Below are 25,589 nucleotides of genomic sequence, written 5' to 3' on the forward strand. Positions count from 1 at the left end.
AGTAAATGTTTGTCAAAGGAATTAACAAGGGATCTTGGCAGGAGAATCCCAGAGGTAGACTTGTGTATGGGCTGGTTGTGGCAGCTGGATGTCTTGGGGGTCACAGGGATTGTCAAGGAGAAAAGGGGGCTTAGGGAGCCTCTTCTCAAATGTGGGGGGAGATAAGAGAGGTTTGCAGAAGACGAGAGCTTTTCTCTAGTACCAGAAGGCAGCTCTTCCCAGATGCCGCAGGAACCTGGGCCTGCGTGAGCTGGTCCGGTAAGGAGTTCCGTTCTGCCCTACATAGGAGAGGTGCGCTGCCAGGAGGATTCCACCTAGCGGTGCCCCCTGGGGGGAGCCTGCCCTGAGGAAGAGGCTGAACTCATTGCCAGGAAGGCTGGGCCTGGAGCCCTGCAGCTCTGCACCTCAGTTTGTTCACGTCTGTGGTGAGCAGCTGCGGAGAGCCCCCCAGGAGCCTGACGACCGATGCACCAAGACGGCCAGTCAGTCCCAGCCGCTTTCCTACCTCCAGGTCTCATTCACTGCCCTTTAGGGTCTGTTTGCTCAGCTTGGCTCTGGTGTCTAACCTGGCCAGTCCTTCCTCCCTGTGGCAGGAGATCACAGCGTCCGGCCCTCTGTGGCCACAACCGCACTGCCTGTGGCTTGTCTCAACAGAGCCAAGAACAACCGCATCCTCTGCTTCTAACTTCACTCAGGACAGGAACCCCTGAGGGCCAGGCACCTGCAAGAGCCGGTGTCTGGGCCGCTGCAGCAGAGTTGGGCCGGGCTGCGGCATACTCCCTTCCCACCAGCCCCCACCACTGTAGCTACCCGTGGCTACCACTGCTTGGACCCACGGGGTGGAGGCTGCAGTCCTGCAGTCCAGCCAGGGCCTCAGACTCTAGCAGTGATAGCTCATGTTTATGGAGGCCGTGCTTTGGTCCGGGGACTCTGCTAAGCCTTAACAGGCATGGCGTCACTGAATTCTCACAGCTCTTTGCCCCCAGAGAGCTAAAGTCATTTGCCCAGGGTGACAAGCTGGTAAATGGGTTTACTTTAGAGCAGCATTCATCCCACTGCCCTTTTGTGCCTCTGCATATCCACTGGGCATCATCCCAGAGTGTCTCTACCTGGGGCAGGAGTGAAGCGTGGCCACAGAAGGCCTCCTTCTCCAAGGAAGACGCAGGGGAACAAAGAGGGCAAGGGACTTGTCATGGGTCACACAGTAAGCTACTCGTGAGTCCAGGTCACTGCCTTTTATTTCCGAAACCCCTGTGCTTGGTGAGCAGGGGAAGCATTCATGTCCCCACTTCTCCCTGGAGAGGTCCAGAGCAGGGACACGTGCTCACAGAGGTTTCCACCTCCTGAACATTCAAGCCAGAGCCTTCCTTACAGGCTTCCTGTCCTTGGATGGGGATGGGTGGGTGGGTGGTGTCCCTGGCCTTTCAGGGGCGCCTAATGGGCTGTGCTCTCTCTGCAGGTCACGCTACAACTGCATCACGATGCTCCAAACTGCCCAGCAGCACCAAGTCGGGCTGGCCCCGGCAGAACGAAAAGAAGCCCTCAGAGGTGGGTAGTGCCTAGTGTCCGGACAAAGAGGAAGTGGTGGTGGGGAAGGAAGTGACAGGAGCGGAGAGCTGTGGAGAGGAAGGGAGGGGACGCTGCAGGTGCCTGGGGAAAGAGCCTTCCCAGCAGAGGGGACGGGCCCTGCAGAGCCAGGCCAGCGTGGCTAAGTGCAGTGAATGGGAGGAGGGGGCGCGCATGCCAGTGAAAACTGTGTAGGTTGTTGTAAAGACGTTCCAGTTCAGCTGAGCACGAGGAGGAGCTTTCCAGGATTGTAAGCGGGTAACGACAGAGTCTGGCGCATTAACAAAAGGCCCCACTGGCTGCTCTGAGGAGAAGAAGAAGAAGAAGAAATATGCGGGCAAGGGCGGGAGCCAGGGGGACTCGTCTACAGTTGTCCAGGAGAGAAGCCACGGTGGCTGAGAGCCAGGTAGTGGCAGTGGAGGAAGAAGTGGTTGGATTTGGCATGTTCTGGAGGCCAAGCCAAGGGCGCCAGGATGTGCTGATACAGGGGTGAGGGCTACGGTCCTCAGGATCATCCAGTTAAGTCATCTGCTCCTTCTGCCCGTGTCCTGTGCATCTGCATCCCAAGCCTGCCTTCCTTGGACCCGGGACATTTCTTGGGGCACGTAGAGGTAGGTGTTCCTGACTTCTCGAGCTGTGGAGAAGAGCGTGGGGGGTGGGTAGTGTTGGACATGAAAGGACATCGTGATCCTGCTCGTTGTGGCGCCTGAAAAATCACATCCTAGGGCCACATCACTCTCTCTCAGGTCCTCAGTGCATTGCACTGGGCACAGAAGAGGCCCTTTGCACAGATGCAGCTGCAAGAGCATTGAGCCCCCAAGAAGCAGGGGGTTTGAATCTGGCCTTTAAAGGAGACGTTGTTCAGCCTAGCCAGGAGTTGGGCTGGACACTTCACTTTTTTAGTCCTTCTCAGTCCATCTCTTACAATAAGGAAATTGAGGATCCCAGGGTTATAGAGCCAAGACCTGAAGCTCTTGAGGCCAAAATTGCCAAGGGTGGGAGGGCGCAGAGTCTTGGGGCAGAGTCCTTGACACGGAGTGGGGGAGGGTATCTTTGTTCTGAGCCTGGAGCCCTCTCCCTGCCCCAACCACAGTCATGGCTCGGGGGCAATCCTGAGCAGCAGTAGTTAGCCAGCCCCTTGGGGGCAGTGGGGGCATCTTCCGCAGAACCTTGCATTTGAAAAAGAACTCCCCACATCCTCCCTTGAGGTGGCCTACCCCGGGACTCTCCTTTTGTGTGTGGGGTGGGGTGGGGTGGTTGAGACCTGATGCCTCCCATCCCCATCCCCCAACCTAGTGTCCTCCTTTGGCCCCATGGGGGAGGGGTGGAGATGGAAGGAGATACGTCCGGGAATGCAGTAAGGACTGGGACAAAAGCTGGGAATTAGGCGGGCATGTGGGTTGCTGTTTTGAGGTTCTAAGCACCCTCTTGGACTAGCCCTGCTCAGTAGGTAGATGGATATGCTCAAGGGCGCTGGGATGCAGGAGGCAGAGTGTGCTGTAGGGCTCTGGGAGCCTCTGGGACCACCTCTCTGCTCCTCCACCCTCACTCCACCTTGCCTTCCTACCCTCATCTTGAGAGCCACTGAGGCTCCCCAGTTACTGTGGTTGCATTAGTAAAACAATAGCCACTTTTATGTGCCTTCCCTGTACCTAGGAGGGAGGAATTCTCTGCCCATTTTGGAGATGAGGAACCTGTCTCAGAATTCAACCTGCCCCTGCTCTCAATGGCAGGTTGGGGAAGTTCTGGGGAACTGCTGGGGCTGGCTGGTTCACCCCACTCTGCCTGCCCTGCTTTCTCTGAACACCAGGAGGAGGTGGGGCCATTTCTCAAGGCAGAGATCCCAGGGGCAGGGCTGCCGTCTGTACCCTGGATAGGCCAGGGGCTGGGAGGAAACAGGTGTAAGTGAAGGCCAAAGGGAAAGAGTGATTTGCATGGGGCTGAAAATTCCCCTACCTCTTGGGTTTTCCAGCACAGAGCCTTTGAACCTATCTCCACCTAAAAATAGACTCACATCATTGTAGGGGTGCCAATGCCCAGCCCTGCTGGGGACTGGTTGTGCGTGGCCCTGGGTTCGAGCCCAGGGGCCTCTGCAGGCAGCTCTGAGGCCTGCCTGAAGACATCCGCCCTCAAGTCCTGGGCTCCAGGAGGGCTGAGGAAGCCCTCCCTATCTTGAACTGTCGCCAAGGACAAGCTTTTCCTCCCACAGCAGGCTGGAGTGTAGCCTACGAGGTTTCCCTCGTCCCCTAAGTGAGGAGGCTGAGCCATAGCCGGCATAAATTCCAAGCGATCGTGGGGCCGAGAGGAAACCATCAATGAAAGCTTCCAAATTATTTGGCTCATGAGAAGGCGGAGATGAAAAGCAAGGATTTGGCGGCAGATAATGTTTGCACTAAATCTCCTCGCTGGGCGGTTCCCCTCTCTTACTGTGAAAGGGTTGGGGAGGAGGGCCTTTATAGTCTGCTGGGCCTGAGGGCAGAGGGCTTTGGTCACCGTGGTGGAAGGGGATCTGTGAGTCCCATCTATCCAGTCCCTGGAGTAAGACCTCTGTGGGGTGGCTGTCAGGCTGGTCACACAGCGTGCTCCTAGTCTGACCCAAGGTCCCAGCCAGAATGCCTGTAAATTGATGAGCATGGTGCAGTCCCCTCCCTGGTGGGAAGCCCATGGTTCCCTTTGTCTCTTCATTTCTCACCGTGGACAGTGATGGCCTGGGGGATTTGATGGCCTGGAGGCCTTAGCATAGCAGCAGCACCAGCACCTAGTGGAGCCAAAAGCCACAGTAAGGGCTGGGCTTGGGTTTACGCCAGACCAGCGACCGCCCGTGATGACCTGCCAGGGGCCACCCTTCTGAGTGCACCTGAGGGTATAGATCTAGGGGCTCCCTCTATACCCGGAGTAAGGTGCTATAGGGCCGGAAAAAAAAGTGCTCTGACCAGGAGTCAGGACCCTGGACAGGGCCCAGGCCATGAGGCCCAGCTTCCCTTCTGGCCTTTAACCAGTGGGTGGCCTCCCTCAGCCATTGTGAAAGGCGGTGGGGGAATCCAGGCCTCAGTACTGGAGCTGAAGGGACAGGCCCAGGGATTTCTGGGAGGCTGAGTTTTTGGTAGAAGTGCACCAAGTCCGAAGTCGGCCGCAGGATCCCCTTTGGCAATAGAGGAAAAAGATAGCGTTGACCCCAAGGACACGTGCTGCTCCCTTCCCCTGCTCTGCCTGCCTGTGGGATCCCAACAAAGCTGAGATGTGTCCCTTAGGGCTTGAATCGGCAGGCAGGAAAGGGATTCGCCTGCTCCGGGAAGGTGGTACTCCTATATAAACCATGCCGAGGCCTTGGGTTTCTGGCCTGGCTTGTCTGACCAGATGGCATAACCATTATTGGTGCTTACCACTTTGTGGGTCCTATCTCTGAGAATCTGATGGAATCACGAAGGTTATTCTTCTAAATACTAATACCAGGCCCCCATCCTACCTCACCCCCAGAAATTCTGACTTAAATGGTCTGGAGTGGGACCCCAGGTATCTGTACTTTTTTTAAAGCCCCTTTTTTGGAAGCCAGGTTTAAGAACTGTGGCCACAGAGCTTTCTCCTTAATTTGCTGAGACGGGAGCTCCTGACTTGATCCTCCCTGGAAGGACCCCGAGGTTGAAGGACAAAGGGGAGCTTTCCAGCCTGGTGCAGTGACCTAAGCAAAGGCAGGGAGTGTGGGTGAGGACGATCCCCAGCTGTTCCCCCTCTACCCCCCCACTGTGGCCAAGGGACTGACCGGTTTCTTCCAAACCATCGGCCTGGCCAGGGTGTGAAGGACAGTTCAGGAGGAGACCTGAGGCCGGCCCCGTGGGTTGGAGGTTGCTGTTTGTTTGAGGCCGTGTCTTCCTCAGGCCTGGGGCAGAAGGGCAGGCGGAATGTTGGGGGTTTCCCCTGGGCAGGGTTTTCAGGAAGTCAGCCGGAGGGCAGGGCATAGGTCTTCAGGACCCAAGAGCTGCTGACAGTAATTAAACTCAACGAGCGCTTGAGGGCACCTAACAGGCCCAGCTGGGTGCGGGGGGTTGGGGGGAAGGCACAGAAAATGCAGACCCTGTCCCCAGGGAGCTGGTCCTTGGGTAGCAGGATGCAGGTGCTACACAAGGAACTGTCTGTTATGGGAGGTGCGGCTAGCTTTGCCACTGAGGAGCTCTGTGACTGTTCGTCCCTGAGGCTTGTGGAGCCCGAGGTGGAGGAAGTGAGTGGAGGTGCAAGCTGGCCTCCCTGGGATCGAAGCCTTTGATAGTTCCAGAACGGGGTGGGCAGGAGTTGGGATCCAACTGTCCGTTTCCTTCGTAGGCCCTGGTGACAAATTAGTATATCCCTAGATGAGAGAATAGGGCCTCTTTTGCAGTTCCCACAGGGGCCCTTCACCATGCTCAGTGTCTTGACCTTGGGGACAGGGCCTGGGAGAAAAAGGTGATCCTTGTGAATGAGCAGTTTCTGTCACCACTGGGGTATCCCCCAGACCCAGGGTCCATGAAAGTTCCTATATAAGTTCCCCCCTAGAAAAGGCAGCAAGTGAAGAGTGAGGATGCAGCTTATTGGCTTGGCCTGTTGCTTTTAAAAAAACGGGAGCCTTCTATTCTGGGTGCAGGCGTGGGGGGCCAGAATGTGTTGGGGTGCAAAACCACAGGATAAAGAAGATGCCTACCTGGAGGAGCACAAGTGCTATCCAGATGTTTGAAATAACATTTTATATAAAAACAGTGATGGCATACGTTGTAGGAAAAGGCAAAATGCTTGAGAGATAAAATACGGGAAATCCAGAAAGGTTTTATGCTTGCCCTGTGGGGTGGGCGGGCGGTGACGGGGAGCCCTTCCACTGGGCCAAGTGCCTGCTTTCTTAGACTCCTGCTGCCTTCCCTTGGGGTGGGGGGCAGAATCCGCTTCCAGTATAGTTAGAAGCATTGCTGCTCCCGCCAGCTGGAAAGTCCTCCTGGCCTCTGGGGCTTGTCTTGCAAAAGAAATGTGTGTAATAAATTCTTTTAAAGAGCAGGAAGTGCTGTTATCCTTGTGAAAGAGAAAGAGGGTGTGTGTTTGAGAGACAGAGAAGTCTGACCAAATTAGCCTAGTGGTAGCTTGAATGGGGCTGGGCAGAGGGTGGCTATGTTCAGAGCCCTTCTCTGGTGTTTTATGACTAATTTAAGTAAGTTTGCTCTTGGCTGAGATACTCTTTTTTTTTTTTTCTTTTTAAGATTTATTTATTTATTTGAGAGAGAGAGCCGGCAGGGGTGGGTGGAGGGGAGAGGAGAGGAAGAGAGAATCCCAAGCAGGCTCCGTGTTGAGCGGAGCCCAACACAGGGCTTGATCTCATGACCATGAGATCAGTAGTCGGAGTCTTAGCTGACTGCGCCACCCTGGCACCCCTGGCTGAGATAACTCTTTATCAGGGTCCAGCCCAGAAGAGAATTTTTTTTTTTAAGATTTTTATTTATTTATTTGAGAGAGAGAGTGAGTGAGAGAGAGCACGAGAGGGTGGAGGGTCAGAGGAAGAAGCAGACTGCCACTGAGGGGGAGCCCGAAGTGGGGCTCGATCCCAGGACCCTGGGATTATGACCTGAGCCGAAGGCAGACACTTAACCAACTGAGCCACCCAGGTGACCTTCCTCCCCCAGGGTAGATTTCTTTTTTTTTTTTTTAAAGATTTTATTTATTTATTTGAGAGAAAGAATGAGAGCCAGAGAGCACGAGAGGGAAGAGGGTCAGAGGGAGAAGCAGACTCCCTGCTGAGCAGGGAGCCCGATGTGGGACTCGATCCCGGGACTCCAGGACCATGACCTGAGCTGAAGGCAGTCGCCCAAGCAACTGAGCCACCCAGGCGCCCCCCAGGTGCCCCCCAGGGTAGATTTCTTAAAAAGAAGAAATACCTGGCTGATTCCCAGGCAGTAATTTGCAGTGGTTGAAATATAGTGCAGACCTCAAATAAGTGGTTTACTTCTTTGAGTCTTGGTTTCTCTATCTGTAAAATGGCGATAATATGGATTAGGTGGGGTTGTGTGTGTATATACATGTATATTATATATATTTCAAGTATTTAGCATAGCACCTGTTTTAACAGGACAATTACTTCTCAAAATTAGCTTGTTTCTAATGAGATTGAAGTGCTCAGAAAAAACAATTGTGATTTAAAATGAGATACTCAGTAGCAGTTCCGTTTGGCAGACCCCCCAAACATCCTCAGGGGGATTCGGAGGAAGATGCCAGTCCTAGCTCTATGTTGGGACTCCTAGTGTGGACAGAGGTCAAGGAGAGGCCGTCTTGGCCAAAGCTGATTTCATTGACTTTGAGACCCTGACCAAGACCAATTCCTAAAGTCCACCTGGAAGAATCTTCGGGGCCAGCCTCTTGCCTCTACTCTCCCTACTAGGCAGGACAGGAAGTTTCAGAGTTTAGTCCTACTTCAGACAAATCCTGGGGCTCATTCATTGATTTGCTGAGCACCTGCTGCATGCTAGGCACGGTGCCACGGACAGGTCCAGTGATAAACAGGACATGTGTAGGCTCTGCTTCTCCTCAGCTGAATTACTGGAGGAGATGGACATCCGACAAATAATTACACAAATAATCCTATTTTGTAATTATGGTCAGCGGTGGAGCCTTTCCTTAAGTGACTAAACCTCCTCTTGGTGTCTCTTGGTCTGAAATACGCTGTGATACAATAATTCACCCTTGAGAAAAGGAAGCAGAGACCATGGTCCCAGGATGAGATGTTCAGGTGACATCCACAAATCTCATGATCACGTACGAGAACTCGGTGCACGGCCCAGGGAAAGTTGCCTGTGGTCATTAGCTTTGCTTTTGGAGGTCATGTCAGACTCCACTGATAGTTTCTGGCAGAGCCTGTTTTGGGTTGTTCCTGGGGAAATAGGTGTGGAAAACAAGACAGACTGTTCTGTGATTGTTGTCTTCAGTCTCGGGAAGAGGAACTGAAGGTCAGGGCCATGCGCGTGTCCCTACGTCTGCACAGAGCAGCGTCGTCAGCTCCTTCCGGAGCTGCACTGGCTTCCCATCACTCAGATTGGTTATTACATCTGAGTTTTAGACCTTTCAACATTCTTCATACTGTTTGAAGAAGCTACAATTAACATCTCCCAAGCAGCTCAGCAGAACTTGATTGCTAGGCAGCAGACCTTTAAAGACAATTTGTCATTTTCTGCCATAAGAGAGAAAAAATAGTAAACATTCACGTTCTTAGAAAATTACTTGTTTTCCAACTTCCAACTTTTCTAGCCATGGTAAGGCCTCCGGTTCATCAGTGTCCGTTTTATTCTTTATTTAGTTTTCATAAATATTTCGGAGGTGTTTTAGGAGAATAATTGAGCCTTTTTTAAGTTTAACCTCTGGCAGTTTAAAATAAAAAGGATGTTTGGGTGACAGTTGGGTTGCTATATTTGTGGATAGGTTTTATATAAATGTACAGAGGCTCCTTTGGAAGGTACAGAGTACCCAGCTATATGTAGCCTTGGGCAGTGACCCAGGAAAGTGGTGGCAGATCCGTGGAAGGCTCTTGAGCCATTCAGCCTTTGTTTAGCGCCTCCCAAGTGCTAGGCCCCATGGGCACTGTTGGGCTCCAGCCTGCGGCCCAGCCAGACCTCAGCTGAGCTTACCTCGTTCTTATGGGGGCTACACGGTAAGAAACCAGGCGATTCCAATACAGGGGCGGTGGGAGGTCAGAGGAAGCCCAGAACCCAGCCTGGGATCAGGGAAGGTTTCCCAGAGCAGATGTGGACGGGACCAAGCCCTCCAAGATAAAACAGGCCGGCACCACTTTGGCAAGAGAGAAGAGCATCCCAGCAGGGTGCTTCTCTGTGCCAAGGGTCAAAAGTGCTCCACAGACTGATGTGTACCTGTGTGGCCACAGGGGCTGGCAGGCCCTGCAGCTCAGCCTGAGGGAAGCCGGTGGAAAGCCACCGAAGGGCTTGAAATTTGCAAAGGCCACCATCTGATTTGCATATTCCAGCCTTTGGGGAAGCTATGTGATTTGGCTTCAGTACGGGCATTGAGCACGCAGCCAAAAGGGGCAGGCCAGTTGTGGGGGAGAGCTGGTAGGCTCCAGAGTTTGTGGCCTGGGATCTTTTGCCCCTTTAACAGGTAGGACCTGGTGCAGGTTATTTAACTAACCTCAGGTTAGAGTCCCAGAATAGGGATGATGGCAGCATCGGCCTCAGAGAGGCGGTGTAGGGACTAATACTAAATCAATTCAAGAACATCCCTTAGACTGGTACCGGATACACGGTGCTCTCTGTTGGCTGCCACCGTCATGATGGTGCTCCCGTTCCTGCACTTCCATCAGTCCCCTGCCCCAAAGGGCCACCTGTGTCCAGTCTTCCACCTGCTCCCTGAGTGACCTGGGATGAAACATGCACCTCTCTTGGGGCTAGACTCTTACCCCTCTCTCTCTCTCCCTTCCTCTCCCTCTCCCCCTCTCTTCTTCTCCTCCTCTCTGCCCTTCCCTCCCTCCCTCTCTCCCTCTCCTTCCTAAGTCTCTCTGATCCAGTTGAGCCTGGGATCCCTTCCTTCCTGCTGAGTTCTCAGCGCCACACCTGTTCCTAGCTCAGGGCCACCTCTCCGCTGCTGGTGGGGCTTGACATTCTGGTCTCTCAGACTCCAGCTTGGGTAGTGCACTGGTCCTTGGGCTTCGAGCCCTGCAGACCAGAGGCTGCATGTTGCTCCAGTTAGGTCCCTGTGCTTGGGGAGCTCTACGTATATCCTTGAGGTACCTCACCTTGTTGATGGGAGTTCAGAAAGCTCCTCCTTGTGGAGGAGCCAGCTGGGGGCCTCCGACTCCTTGGGTAATTTCCCAGAGAGGCCCTTTCATTCATTCATTCACTCTCTCAGTCACTATTTTCTGAGCACTTACTGTGTGGCAGTGGTCATGCCAGGCACTGAGAACGTAGCAGACAACAGGATTGCTGTAGGGGGGGTGGAAGGGAGGTGGTAAAAAAAAAAAAATAGCAACAGGTGGATACCAGTTAACTGTTGGGGTGTAAGTGCTGGGAAGCGAGGGGGGATGACGGAGTGGAAAGGGCCTTTGTGCGACACTTGGCACTCCCTGAGTCAGGGTGATCGGGAAGGGAATCCTGAAGGAGATGGTGCTTATATGGTAGCCCAGGATGAGGGAATAGCAATCGCTTTCAGACTTACCTGTGCATCTCTGGAGGGGCGCTTAGTGACGGTAGTGAAGGGGTGATTTCCGGGGCAAGATGACGGGTTGTCCCCGGTGGGAGGCTTCCCGTGGCATCAGAGGGACAGGGCTTTGGTCTGGACCCCACTTAGTTTACCGGGATCAGGAGAACTTGAGGCCTTGTTGAGGCCACTGTGGGGGCAGTTCACCCCACCAGGTCCCGCCTCAGCTCCAGAAGGAAATAACCAAGCCCCAGTCCTGCTGGGCTCTGCAGAGGCATCGGCTAGGAAAGGCCCAAGCCGGGAGAGGGAGACTTGGGAAGAACAGCACAGAAGCACCCACTGCCCAAGTTTGTGTTCTTGTATCAGCCGTCTTAACCGCTTGTTAATAAGATACGCAAATTATCGGGGCTGTGAAATCTTCACTGCATTTCATCTTCTGCTTAATTAGCATTTAATCGTAATCTCATTTTAATTTTTTCACACTGGCACCCTAATTAAACGTTAGGGTGTTAGTCTTAACAATTAAATTATGTTGGCAAATAGAGTCTTCAGGAAACTTGACCTTTTCCAAGCCGGGGCCCTCTCTAGCCAGATGCAAATGTTAGTTAGATTCTGGAAGATGCTGCCTTGAGTCCCCTTAGTGCACCCATTTCGGTTGTTTCCTCATTGTTGTGGCCCTCAATTCAAATGAGACACGCACAGCCAGTGAGTTGGGCCCCTGGCAGGCAGAGGTTAGCACTGACCGGGTTGGTCATGGGCCTCTGGAAGGCCAGTGAAGCTGGTTTTTCTGGGGAGGGAGAGATTTGCTGGAGTTTGGTCTGAGGCCTGCAGTGCTCTTGGAAGTGGTTTCTCCACTTGTGATTCTCGTTTGATAATCCCTGGGAAAGTGGGTGCCTAAACAAGTCATGTAGTGATCTGGAGCTGCTACCAAGACGTGCAGCAGCCCTTTGTGGGAGGCCACAGTGAGGTCAGGCGGTGGGGAGGGAGGGGCATTGCCGGTGTTGGCTGGGCTTGCAGATGGTTCTGGGGTGGGAATACGGAGGGGGTCGGTGGGGACAGACAACATCCAGTGAGCCGTTGCCCAGGAGAAAACCAGAGCATGAGGGTGCGCACGTTCATGGCCTGGCTCTGAGAAGATTTGGATGGGCTTGACTGAGAAAAAAATGCAGCCCTACCCTCCTCTTACTCTCTCACACGTAGAAGATGGCCCTGTGTTGCCCCGGCTGAGCAGGGGACACGGTATCCTTGTTCTTAAGGGACGCTGGGGACCCTGACCCACGGGAAGCTGTCTGTAAGCTGCATGGGGGCCTGGCCTCTCCCTCAGCTGTTTACATAAGGTCCTGGCCTTTCCTTCGCCTGGGGTTGGTGGCCTGCCCTCCTTCACACCTCCCCTCGAGCAGGAACATAATTCTAAACCTGTGGAAATGCCCCGAGCAGTCAGTCCCTTAGTGGCAGTAATGCCTTCACAGAAGCCTTTCTACAGTCTAGTGTTTCCTTTTTCCCCTTCCCTCTGAGGTCCACTCCCATCCGTCCTTCAAGCTCTGTCCTTGAACAGATCAGAACACAGGTGAATTCAGTTCAACACGTTTACCCAACATCTCCTGTGTGCAGAGCCCTGTGCTGAGTTCAGAGAAGATGTGTCATTGTCATGATTTCCTTTGGCTTCGGCTTCTCACTCCCAAGTAAGTGGGCAGAAAGCCCACTCAGGTTGCCTTTGCGTCTTCCTGCCCTGGCTGTGGAGCAGACCACCCTGAGGCACTCTTTTCCTCTCCTGCTCCTGACAGGTTTTCCGGACAGACTTGATCACAGCCATGAAGATCCCAGACTCCTGCCAGCTCAGCCCGGATGACTACTACATCCTGGCGGACCCGTGGCGACAGGAATGGGAGAAGGGCGTGCAGGTGCCCGCGGGGGCAGAGGCCATTCCAGAGCCCGTGGTGAGGTAAGCCAGGGGGCGCTAAACAGGGGAGGCCGGGGCAGGGGGCCTTTGTAGCCTCCCTCTATTCCGTCTGAGATTCTTTGGTCCCATCAACCACTGAAAAATTCCAGAAATACTGGCAGTTTACCTTTGAGGCTGAGGGCCTGGGCTTGGGCTCAGCTCTAGAGCCAGATGGCTTGGGTTCAAATCGCCACTCCCATTCACTGGGACCTTGGGCCAGAAATGTAATCTCCTGGGCCTCAGTTTCCTTGTCTGTGAAAGGAGAGTGTTAACAATACCACCTACTTCGTATGGTGGTCGAGATGACAAGGGCAGCGACACATGGGAGACACTTGGTGCAGGGCCTGGCACACACCAGCGCTCGGTAGAAAATGGCCATGGATTAGCTTGATGTCAATCCAAATTGCCTCCCATGAGCAGATCTTATCAGGGAAATCTCCAGGCTTCTAAATAGTCTCTAAGACAGGGATAAGCCATGCTGTTGACTTCTTAAACCTTTTTAAGGAGTTCTGAGTGGGAGGGAGTTGAATGCTGGCACACAGCAGATGCTCAGGAAGCAGAAGCTGTGACCACCCTCAGGAGGGTTCCCTGCCAGGGATCAGGGCTGTGTCAGGGTGCGTCCTCTCTAGGCTTTGTAGCCTTCTGGTCTTGCGGATTGGAGAGACCCCTGGTGCATCTTGGCCATGGCCCTTGCCTCCAGGGACAGAGCTTAGCCAAGTGCTGCTTTCTGCACCCTGGGAAATCCCTAAATCTTGTCTCTGGGCTGAGGGACCCGATGTCCTGGCCTCCCTGGCCCAGCAGCACACTTGGCCTTGGCAGCCCCGTGGCTCTCGGTTAGGTGCATTTTGACCAGGTCTGGGGCAAAGATTGCAGCCTTCATCACGCTTGACATTGGCACCGTTGCTTGCTGGCAGCCACACCTGTGAGTGGCTCAGAGACCCCCAGTGCCCAGCTGGTGCCAGGCTTGTGCTGGGCATGGGATTACAGAGGCAAATCAGACTCTTGAACCCTCCTTAGGTGCTCTGTGAGGATTGGGTGCTGGGCAGGGCTCATCTTGTGGCTCCGGAGGGCTGAGTGCCTGCCAGCTCTTGGTGTCAGGCCCTCTGAGGATCAGGGGAGCTCTAGGGTTCTCTGAAAGGGAGAATATGTGGGGTTTGCAGAGGGAATGTATTCTCTAAACGTAGGTTAAGCTCCTAGCCGGTTTCATACCTTCATCTAGGCAGACTAAAGAACAATTACTAACCTATTTGAGCCAGGTGTCTCCTCTGTAAAACGGGACTAATGACAGTAGCAGCCTAATGGTGTAGTGGGGATTAAATGCGAATACACGTGGCAAGGGCCCAGGGCAGCGAAGGGGCGGGACAGGCCAGCAGCCGGGCAGAGAGGTGAGTCCTGATGAGGCTTGGCCCAGCTGTCTGTCCTCCCTCCTTGATGTCAGTGTCAGGTGGTTCCGGAAATATCCAATGGCCTGGGTAATTAATTGCAGATGCTTCCACACCAGTAGCGTGGCTTCTGTCTGCCGGCGCAGTGCTTTATCTGTTGACATCAAGAGGAGAGCACGCGTTGAGCTCAACGAGGTGCATTCCCCGCATATGCACGGCTGCTCTAAGCTGACAGGAGCCAGGCATTCCTGGCCTTTCCGTGCTCTCTGGAGAGGACAGACTAGAGGCAGGGACGGCTGTCTCTTGGAGAAGGCTCCCTTGTCTCCCTCCAGCCCAGTCCCTCCATCTCTCTGGGCACCTCCCACTGCAAGCCAGTGCACCAGCCAGCCCAGTCAGAATTGTTACAGCAGCTCTCCTGAGAATTTGCTAGGCTGAGCCTGTTACGTTCATCTTCTCATTTAATTAGCATACCAGCTCTAAAAGTACATCTTACTGTCCTGATATGATAGATGAGGAAGCTGGGGAATTCCCTGCATGACCGCCAGGGCCTAGGGGGCTGGGCCAGGAAGTCACAAGCCACGAGAACAAGCCCAGGTTGCCCCTGTGAGGCCCAGAGAGAGCCCGTGCCCCGATCACACCGGCATGCTGGCTCTGACACCCTCCCCCCGCTGCCACCCCGGCCCCCTCCACCTCCCCCTTTTCCTCCATTCTTTCCTGGCCCGTGGGCAGGTCTGCCCACCTCATGGTCTGAAATTTATCTGGGTAATGAGAACCTGTCTCACCCCCTGATTGTGAATTGAGTGATGGTCTATGCTGCTCCCTTTCTGTGTGGCCAAAAGACTCAACCCAAGGCAAAACCAACCTCTGGTGTAGGTGTCATCTTTTGGAGTAGAGACCCTCCCCCAGGTGCCAGCCGAGCCATCCACTTCCTCCAGCTGACCTCTGTCCTGCTGGCTACAGTTGAGACGGAGTCCTTGGCCTAGGGTCAGGTCAGCGCACGCCTGGTAGGATAGCTTCTGCCAGAGCCAGGGCCAGAAGCGGTGTCACAGATGAAGATGAGGGCCCCAGGAAGCACAGGGAATACCTTTTCTGGTGTAAGCCCCTGAACCCTAGAGTCTCTGAGAAAGAAAGGAACGTGATCTTGGCCCCAAGAGGTCTGGCCAGGGGGCAGCTGACTGACCATACAGGTGTAGGCAGTGAGGCCGGTAGGTGGTAGGACAAAGCTTATATCCAAAACCTGACTGAGCCTACGCTGGGGGCACAAACAAAGCAGAGTCAAGACAAAATTAATCTATGTTTTTAAAAGAATGTGTTAATTCCAATAAGACCCTCAGGGGATTTTGTAGGACTAAGAGTACTGCATCCATTTGGAATGACCTATTTTACAGGAGGGAGTCACACCATTTGTCCTTACCTGAGGTCTTCCTTGATCTGGGCCTCCCACGTGGCACCAAGCACTTTCCCTCACTCCTTGCGCCCCTCAACCTCCCTCCGACCCTCCCCTCCTGGTCTGGAGGCCATTTTTGCCTCCCTGTCTCCTCCATCCTTCCTGCCCCTCTGGCTGACACGCGGGGCCCACCCTGGAGCCCGGAGTCCTCCCATAGCTCAGCCATGTCTTTGGGCCACCCTGCCTTCCCCTCCCCAGTCTGCGCTGAGTCACAACCCCCGGCAGCCCTGCCTTTGACCCCAGGAGGCCTCTCGGGCAAGTGAGGGGCCTCTCAGGCCTGGCAGGGCTGGCCAGATGGAAGCCAGGCTCCGCAGCAATAACCATGGCAACCGGTGGGGGGTGGGAAAAGCTGGCATCGGGAACTCAAGGGCAGCACACAGCTGAGCCAAGAGGGGAAACTGCCCTCCCAAGGCAAAAAGCCCTCCTATTCCATTTCAGAAGGAGTAGAGTGAGATCCAGAGGACTTAAAATACGCACTCAGACACCTACAGTGCTTACTGTGTGGCAGGCACTGTTGTCAGAGTTTACACGTATTCGTCCATTTAACCCTTACCTGCCATAGAAGGTAAGTACTATTATCGCTAGCTTATTTTTCTGAATGAGGTCCCAGGGCACAGAGAAGTTACAGCAGCTTGTTCAGATCGCACACTGAGAGGTAGGTCAGGGGGGCGGGCGCCTGGCTGGCTCAGTCGGTAGAGTATGTGACTCTTGATCTTGGGGTCATGAGTTTGAGCCCCACGTTGGGGGTAGAGTTTACTTAAAAAGAAAATAGTGGATCAGGACTTTGAGTCCACATTTTGCAGCCAGGACCCTTCCGAGCTGCCCCAGGGAGAGCCATGGCCCAAGGGAGGGCTGAGCTGGAGTATGATCCTAGGGCTGTAGTAGGCATGTACATCCTTATATCCAGGGTAGGAGGCCTCCATCTTACACTGAGGGTGGGGGCACCACAGTGAGAGACCTGACTGCTCAGGTTACATCGTATCTGGAGGGAATGATGAGATGTGTAGAAGACACGATGTCCTCTGGGGAGGGAGACCACAGAGAATGTGGAAAGGGCCACCCTGGGCTGCAACACTGTCCCCAGGTAAGACCCCTTCTAATTCCCCACCTTGCGGGCACGTAGGGACAATCCCTGGCGTCCCCCTGACCTTGAGGGGAATGCTGAAGGACCTGAAGTCTTGCTGACTCTATCTCAACTGAGCATTGCCCAGGAGAGCACGTGGACTGCCTCTGATACAGCCCCGGGCAGGGCAGATCTGGATCCTGGAGCATTAGCTAAGCCCAGATGCCCTCATGGGAGGACCAGTAGAGGTGTCCTCTGGGCAGGATGGATGTTTATGGGATGTGTAGGATAATGGGTCAGCACCCACCCCCAACCCACATTCTGCCCTTTGGTCTCCTCTCCCATAGTCCTTTGAGTCTCTGCAGGGTGGGCAGGCAGGACGAGGTAGTGTAAGGAGGTGACCTCAAAGTCTCACATCTCACTTGCCCACCAGCTCCTCAGCTGAGCTGGCCAGCTCACTGGTGGCCCCCAGACCCAGTGAAGGTGGCAGGCTGAGGGTCCCTCCCCTCATGATACTCTCTCTTGATTTCCTAGGATCCTCCCACCGCTGGAAGGCCCCCCTACCCAGGTGTCCCCTAGCAGCTCTGAACTTGGTGAGGGCTCCCAGCCCGATTGGCCTGGGGGCAGCCGCTATGACCTGGACGAGATTGATGCCTACTGGCTGGAGCTCATCAACTCGGAGCTCAAGGAGATGGGTAGGTGACCTGCCAGGCTGAGAGTGGGATGGGGGCAGGCCAAGCAGGGTTTTCTTCCAAATGCCAGCATCCTCACCCTCAGAAGGGCAGTGGCCGCGACGAGGCTTTGGCACCGCATGGGTATGAGACAAAGTCCCTACTGCACTACTGATCGGAGAACTTCTTGGATGTCTCTGCGCCTCATGTTCTGTAGCTGTCAGGTCGGGGCAACAATAACCTGTCATTTGCAGAGTTCTTGAGGATATTGTTAGTAAGCCTGAGTATTACACGAAGAATAGGTGAACACATAAGTGAAGTTAGGATGACAAATGGGGTGCGGGGTCAGTTAGCAGGGTCCTCCTGGCTGGAGCCCACCAACATGTCCTAGGAAGGTCCCCCACACCCCATACACGCAGCTCAGGCAGTGAATTCCCCATGCATACAGCTGCATCCCAGAGATCCTATCATGTTATCTGCATGTACACACGTGTGTGGTCACAAGCAGGCCGTCTAAAGTCAGAGCCCCGGGACCAGCCCCCAGGGGTCTCTGAGATTGAACGGTCCAGCCCATCCTGTTTCCAGATGATGGCGCTGAGGCCCATGACCGTGGGTGCATTTTCCCAGGTCACACAGTGCATGAGTGGAGACCGCCCCCGCCATACACCTGTCCTGACAAGCCAGGCTCCTAACACTCTCCCCTGCTGTCCTCGCAGAGAGGCCCGAGCTAGACGAGCTGACACTGGAGCGTGTGCTGGAGGAGCTAGAGACCCTGTGCCACCAGAATATGGTACGGGCCATCGAGACTCAGGAGGGCTTGGGCATCGAGTATGATGAGGACGTCGTCTGTGATGTGTGTCGCTCTCCCGAGGGTGAAGATGGCAATGAGATGGTCTTCTGTGACAAATGCAACGTCTGCGTGCACCAGGTGGGCGGCCCCGCAGCCCCACCCCACCCTCACCTGCTGCCCCGCCAGGCTGCTGCTGGCTGCTGGTCATCCCGGCTATAGGAAGGCCCCAGCCGTGCGGCCACAGGCCCCTGAGAAGCAGGGCAAGGGAGGAGGAAGGGAATGGAGCGAGTGCCCCAGGGCTCAGCGCTGTCCGCCAGACTTGAGTAAATATCCCTTGGGTGGTCTTTCCATCCTTGTCCTGGGGGCTTCCCTCTGAGGCTCCCCGCTGAACACCCTGCTCCCCTGCCCCTCCTCTCCGACCTGAACGTAGAAAGAGGCCGCACCATGCCGGGATGGAGAGCAAAGCCTGGAGCCAGGCTGCCTGATTTCAAACTGCGGCAGGGCACAGTTTGAATAAGAATTACTCAATAAGAAACTGGGTAATTTCTTAAGCTCTCTGGGCCTCTATTTCCTCAGCTCTAAATAAAAATAAGTTGTTGGGAGGTTTCACTTACTTCCTAGGAGTTCTTTGCTTAGCACAGTATAGTACAGACTGTAAGTATTTACCACTAATGATCTTATCTACCAGGCGTGTTGCCTGGCATGCCCCCTCCTCTTGATCTTGGGCCCCAAACCTCCCAGGTTTTGGGCATCACTGGGCGTTGTTTGCAGAGGACTTCACTGGAACCCAGTGGACCCACTCTAGCCCTGACTTTGAGCACACACACAACTTCTTAGCCACTGCTGCTGGAATAGCTTCCGGGGAGCTCAGAGACCGTGGACCCCTCATTCATTCATATCCCTTATACCCAGTAGCTCGTAGGTCCATAAGCCTTAGGCATGACTAGGAGGAGCCTCCTTCACAAATCCCTGTGAAAAAAGAAAAACGCTCAGGCCCTTGTCCTCAAGCAGCATACAAACCCAAATTTGTGTCCAACTTCTGGGAGTTCATGGACACTTCTGAAGTCCAGCACTTATTAGGAACCTCTGGCCAAAGTGACTTCCCTCCCAACAGAGGGCAGAGCTGAGCCCTTCGGCAGAGGACTGGAGTCTTTGCCTTAGAATCCCTGTGGAGGCCTCCTTGCCAGAGCCTGCTCGCAGTGGGGATCTGTAGCTCCTCGCTCGGGCTGGGGCCGGGGCTGTGTGCAGCTGACTCCTGACTGGATGTCGATGGTGACTGCCCTGCTCTCTCCCCAGGCATGCTACGGGATCCTCAAGGTGCCCACGGGCAGCTGGCTGTGCCGGACGTGTGCCCTGGGTGTCCAGCCAAAGTGCCTGCTCTGCCCCAAACGAGGAGGAGCCTTGAAGCCCACCAGAAGCGGGACCAAGTGGGTGCACGTCAGCTGCGCTCTGTGGATTCCTGAGGTGGGCAGATTGAGGCAGGGGGCGGCCCTGGGGAAGTGGGTCTCCATGGAGCCCAGAACTCAGGGAGTAGAGCACTGGGGAAGAAGGTGACAGACCCCCATAAAAAGGGATATCTCACGCGTGGCACCTGAGAAGAACTGGGGCAGCGACGCGCAAAGAGCTGTGCCTGTGGTCTTGGCTAGAACTCAGGTGGTGGTTTCCATGGGTAGGTGGGATTCTGCGCTCCTGGGGGATCCAGGTGGTTAAGTCTGAGAGCTGAGCAGAAGTCAGGCAGCAGAGCAGAGGGGGAAGCATGCTGTGGGTCCTTCCAAATCCAGGCAGTGGTTCCAACCAACGTCAGGCTCCTTGCTTAAAACAAAAATAAGCCATTGACTGAAAAGGAAATCAGGCGTTCAGGCAGAGAGCTAATTAGAAGTGGGTGGTGGGTCTGCTACCATGGCTGTGGCTGGGATGGAGGGGTTGGCCTGGGTCTGAGTCTACGTGGAGGGGGCCCATGGGTAACATGCTAGGCCCACCCCCTGTGAGTTAAGTCACCAGGGCGCTGGGCTCCTGGAAGTTCATCGTGTTCTATTTGAAATAGGAAATGCTGTCGTTCACCAGAGTTTCTGCCCCAGGCCCGCTGTGTGCCCCAACTGGGAACGTGGCCCCCCTCCGATGCCGCCTGTGCCTGCAAGCAAGCCAGGTGGCCCTGTCAGCAGGGGCCCCTCCCTTTCATGGGCTTCCAGTCTGAAGGTTCTTGCAGGGAACCCCCCCCGCCATTGTAGGCTTCTGTGGTCATCATGGTTGCGTTGACAGTGGTTTCTTGCTCCCAGAGCAGCCTCTTGAAAGCTGGGACTACCTCTGGGTGTTCCCTGGACTGGGCACCTCAGAGACAGAACCAGTAAGGACCCTGCCCCACCATGGGGGCCCTCTGGCTTAGGACCTCTGAACAGGAGCCCTTCTTCCATTTTCAGGCATGGGCAGTGGGGAGGCAGATGTATCCTCGGGCTGAGGGGTGGGCTGTGTGCCCAGGAGACTTAAGTATGGTTGTTGGCTCGTCCCCGTAGGAGGGACGGGCAGGGCTGAACAAAGGCACATCCCCACTGGCCAGGCAGGCCCTGGAGGAGAAGAGATGCTGCCTTGGGGCCTTTACTTGCTGCCCAGAAACATAAACTAAATAAACTCATGTTCTAATAAGAACTCCGAAAGTTCTAGTAACGAAGGCGTGAGGTATAGAAGACATGGGGATGCTGCATGTACTCATCTGTGTGTGCGTCTGCATGCATACACACCTAACCCACACACACACTGAGGCCTCGCTGCCTCAAGGCCCACACCACCACGGCGTGCGGACACACACACACACACACACACACAGTTACATGGCCTGATGCACACTCTGTTACACAGTCACAAACAAAACTAGTCACAGGTGAGCGAACACCAACGCACTCACTTCCTGGTCAGCTTGGGAGAGTCAGGAAGGTCTTGGGATGCAGGGCCTCTCCCATGGCCCTGTGTGCCCCCTACCTGGTTTCGGCAGACAGCTCCCATTTGGGGGATCCCTAGAAGCGAGCGGGGGAGGAGAGGTCTGACGCAGCTGCTCCCTGTCTCCTGCCCAGGTCAGCATTGGGTGTCCAGAGAAGATGGAGCCCATCACCAAGATCTCGCATATCCCAGCCAGCCGCTGGGCTCTGTCCTGCAACCTCTGCAAGGAGTGCACAGGCACCTGCATCCAGGTACAAGGCCCTTCACCTTGCGGCTGCCCGGGGACTCATGCCAGGCTCAGCCACAGAGAGGGGTGCATCTGGGATGCTGTGGAAAACAGGCAGCTGCCACCCCACTCCCCCTGTCCCCATGGTGCTGCAGACAGAGGCACCGTGGAGGCCTGGTACCGTAGCCAGACTCAGGACCCCCACCGAGGGACATTCTTCCATCCCCAGCCCCTCCAGGCACGGGGTATATGCCCTGGGAGCAAAGGCTCACCGTGCCAACATGCCCTGGCTTTCCCCAAGAGCGACTATCTTTGGGGTTAATAAACACATGGACCTCACTTCTGACATCAGACATAACATGTGGGAGGGGCAGGAAACACTTCTACTCCAGCTGAGCCCATACCGGGCAGGGCTCTAGCAGTCTGTCCACAGTAGTGGTTCCCAGATTCTGGTGTGCGGCAGTAGCACCTGGAGGGCTTGTTAAAACAGATTGCTGGGCCTATCCCCAGAGGTCCTGACTCAGTAGATCTGGAATGGGCTGAGAATTTGCTTTATCAGCAGGTTCCCCGATGATGTGATGCTACTGGTCTTTGGGTTGGAAAGTGGGGGGTCATTCTTTGTCTTCCTCAAGACTTTCAAAATGACTTGTGAGTGCAGTCTAAATGTTGATTAATAGTTGGGTGGGGTATTGCTGAAACATTTATCAGCTGCCCACAGTCATCATCCAAGGCTGGGAGAGAGGAGCCAGCCCTGAGTCGGCCGGCCCCAGCTGCCTGGGCAAGAGAAGGAAGGGGGTCCACTTCCAGCCCCTCTTCCTAGAGGATAGAGGTGGCGCACAACTCCCCATCTTAGATCACGTTGCAGAAGGGAGGCAGTGACCCATCACCAGCCTCTTTTGATGCCTGTTGTTGCAGAGTCATTTTGCCCACACAGTAATGCAGCTTATCCCCAAGGGTTGTCAAAATCTCCTGACTGCTCGTTTTCCCCAGGATGTATATGGTGCTGAGCCCCATTTCCTTTCAGGCTCCCCCACAGTTCCCCCTTCCCACTTACCCAGAGCTCCCTCCATACCCACAGGATGTTGCCAGTCCGTACCATTGTGGGTCGGGTCTCACCAGCAGCCTCGATTCTCGGTGGAACCTCTTCCCTCCTAGCAGGACTCCCCTCATGCCTGACCCTTCCCTCCTTTCCCTCCAGTGTTCCATGCCTTCCTGCGTCACAGCGTTCCACGTCACGTGCGCCTTTGACCATGGCCTGGAAATGCGGACTATCTTAGCAGACAACGACGAGGTCAAGTTCAAGTCGTTCTGCCAGGAGCACAGTGACGGGGGCCCTCGGGGGGAGCCCACTTCCGACCCCGCAGAGCCGACCCCTGCCGGCGAGGACCTGGAGAAGGTGACTGTGCGCAAGCAGCGGCTGCAGCAGCTGGAGGAGGACTTTTACGAGCTGGTGGAGCCGGCCGAGGTGGCCGAGCGGCTGGAGCTGGCCGAGGCGCTGGTTGACTTCATCTACCAGTACTGGAAGCTGAAGAGGAAAGCCAATGCCAACCAGCCACTGCTGACCCCCAAGACCGACGAGGTGGACAACCTAGCCCAGCAGGAGCAGGATGTCCTGTACCGCCGCCTCAAGCTCTTCACACACTTGCGGCAGGACTTGGAGAGGGTGAGTGCCCCCGCCACCGCCTCCGGGCGCCTCTCCGCCTCGCGTGCGCTCTGGCCCGGGGGCTGAGGGCCTCCCGGTCTCTGACAGGGTGGCGGTATCTGATACTGTGCAGAACAGGGAAGCATCTAGCCCTGGGGTCTCCGAGCGCCTCTTGTCCCTACTCTTTTGTGGGCCTGAAGAGTGGGGGGCCCCTGCCAGGGTCCTGAGGCTGGAGGGCATCAGAGCTGGGGCACGACCCAGGCTTCCAGTGTCTACTGGCCTCTCTCCCCATTTGTGGCCTCCGTGGGCCATGCCTGTTCCCAGCACATGAGCTTCTGCTTGGAGTCAGAGGCCGAGGAGGAACTGGGAATCACAGCAAGTTGAATCAACCCAACAAGCATGTGCTGGGCCAGGGCAGGGAAGACCGGTGTTAAGGGGCGTGGAGGCAATACAGGCGGGCCGGAGTCACAGTGGCCTGTGTGGAGTAGAAGGAGAAAGGTCAGTGGGTGGGCCATGATGTGTGTGGAGACTGCGGAATGTTTTAAGCAGGGACTGTTCCTCTGTGGCTGCAACTTCCAGACACTCACCCTGGGGAAGGAATCACGGGGCCTACAGTGGATGGGTGACCCAAACCCCCCAGCTGTGTGCTAGGAGACCAAGCCGTCTTGGCTCGGTGCAAGAGGGTAGTTCTGGGAGCTGAGTCAGATGAGGAGATGCCATGGCCTTGGGGTGAGCTGTGGTGGTTGAGGGATAATGAGAGTTGCTTTCCTGGACCATGGAGGCCCCCCCAAAGCTTCCAATCCCTCCTACTCGTCCAGAAAAGAGGTGAGGTGGTTCCACCTTCTGTGGGGTATGCCCTCGAACTTGACTCTTCTTTCCCACTGTGTTACCTCTAGCGAAAGTTGGAGGCAACCCAAGGATGAAACGGGATGGTCTCTGAACCGCAGGTGCTGTTCTGGCCTCTCCTCTTCGGGGCATTCAGTCCCAGGGTTCCAGAGCACATGGGATCACGTCATAGTGTCCTCTGTGCATGGCACAGACACCCTTGCCTGCCCTTACCCCAGGCCTTGTTAGGAGGCAACCCTGCGTGGACACGTTCAGGGGGCTTTGTGTGACCTGAGGCAGCTGCTTGGCTTAGGTCCATCTCTGTTGGCAAGTCTGTAAAATGGGTAGAAGAGCTTGGCAGGTGTTGTGCTGTGTTGGGAGGAACAAAAGGTGGAGGCACTGAATCTGGATCCAGCTTGCTCGAACTCCTCTACTCTGAGCCCCGGTCAAGGGGAAATGACCCCACCAGCCTGGGAGGGAGCTTACAGCCTGGCAGCTGGCCTGCCAGTAGGTCAGAAGGGGGAGGTGGAGAGTGGGGATGGCAGATGTCCCTGGCTGCAGCCAGGCCAGAGGGCAAGGCCCATCTACATCGTAGCCATCACTTCCTGGGCAGCCCAGCGTCCTGTCTCGTGGCAGTGGCATCAGGTACGTGAGAACATGGAGTACTTTCAGACACCAGAGCTGCCTCCACAGTTGTCCTCAGGCCACCCTGAGTCTGCACCCTCCAGATCTCCAGCGCAAACACCCTGCTTTTACTCCTGCTCCTTTCCCAAATGATCCCTCAGGTCTGACCTCCCTAGGGTCTGTGCTGGTCTGGCTCCAGCTAGGCAGTGTAGAGAGGCCAGGGGGTGGGGTGACTTATTTAATCATCATCCTGCAAAAAGAGACAAAGTAGTTCCTCCTGGCCTTAATGAGCAGATGAGAAAACTAGGGCTCGGGAAGATGAATGACCGGGAGTCCTAGGGAAATGTGTGTTTTCTAGGGTTTGACTTGAATTTGGACCTGAATGGGGGTGGGGGGGGGCAGGGTTTGTCATAAGGAGAGTTGTTGGCTTAACCTCCTGTTCTGTACACTCTCTGAGCAAAAGCATCCCTTCGTCAGTCTCCCCAGCCTCTCGACCTCACTGTCAGCTGGTACAGCTGTAGCAGGGAGCCAAGGGCAAAAGCTAGGATGCAAACAGGTTCCCAGGCAGCCAGAGCTGCCATGCAGATGCCTCTGGGAAGGGGACAGAGCCCTCCAAAGTCAGGTGTGAACCAGCCCACTCGTCCTCCAGCAGCCCCCGAGCTGGACTGGCGGGCATGAGCCGAGAGCAAGGCGAGGGAGTGCAGTGAGTGCGTGGCCCCGGCAGGCAGAGGAGAGGAGAAGCCAGCCTGACGCCCTCTGGGTCTCGCCTCAGGGCCTTTCACAGCCCTGAGTTGGTGGCTTGCAGGAGGGAGCAGGGCTGAGAGCTCTGCCACAGGGGAGGCTTTCTGCAAAGACCCATGGCTGTTGGTGGCCCGGCCGTGGCCCAGTGCCAACGGCCGAAAGGACCCAGCCTCTGCCTGGGCATCCGGCCAGCTTGGGCCAAATCCATCCGGGAGGCAGGGTCGGGGTTGAGACAGAAGCCTTGGACAGCCTGGGTTTGCATCCAGTTCCAGCATTTCCCAGCTCTGTGCCTTCTGAGTTTCAGTTTCCTTTCTGTAAAATGGGAATAAGGAGCCAACTGACCTTGGCGTCGCCGCGAAGGTGGGAGTACAGCAACCTCTGCCCTTCGTCATGGTTACTGTTGCTGCTTGGCTCTTAACAACTCTGAGTGGGCCGCTTGGAGAGGGGCTCCACGGAGGACTGAGCGTGCAGGCCCAGGGCAAGGCCCTGGGGAGGAATCACAGGGCACCCTCCCTCACTGCCGTGTCCTCCGGGGCCAGGCAGGGGTTTTGCTGAGAGAAGCAGAAGCCAGGGCCAGGCTGCCGCCACTAGCCTC

The 25,589-nt window shown here is 55.4% G+C and overlaps 1 protein-coding gene across 13 annotated transcripts in view; it reads left to right on the top strand.

The window, feature by feature from the left end:
• JADE2 (jade family PHD finger 2) overlaps positions 1 to 25,589 on the top strand; it is a 51,980-nt gene that overhangs the window by 11,048 nt on the left and 15,343 nt on the right. For 12 of the 13 annotated variants that reach the window (XM_027604772.2, XM_027604778.2, XM_027604770.2 and 9 more), the window contains 7 exons: positions 1,460 to 1,548; positions 12,498 to 12,655; positions 17,079 to 17,239; positions 17,932 to 18,143; positions 19,302 to 19,469; positions 21,071 to 21,187; positions 22,361 to 22,825. In XM_027604772.2, coding sequence (XP_027460573.1) covers positions 1,460 to 1,548; positions 12,498 to 12,655; positions 17,079 to 17,239; positions 17,932 to 18,143; positions 19,302 to 19,469; positions 21,071 to 21,187; positions 22,361 to 22,825 — 1,370 coding nt within the window. Of the gene's footprint in view, positions 1 to 1,459; positions 1,549 to 1,683; positions 2,178 to 12,497; positions 12,656 to 17,078; positions 17,240 to 17,931; positions 18,144 to 19,301; positions 19,470 to 21,070; positions 21,188 to 22,360; positions 22,826 to 25,589 lie in introns of those variants that run through there. The other variant, XM_027604781.2, reaches the window with a different exon arrangement.

This window comes from Zalophus californianus, chromosome 5, assembly GCF_009762305.2.
Source record: "Zalophus californianus isolate mZalCal1 chromosome 5, mZalCal1.pri.v2, whole genome shotgun sequence".
Taxonomy (NCBI): Eukaryota; Metazoa; Chordata; class Mammalia; order Carnivora; family Otariidae; genus Zalophus; species Zalophus californianus.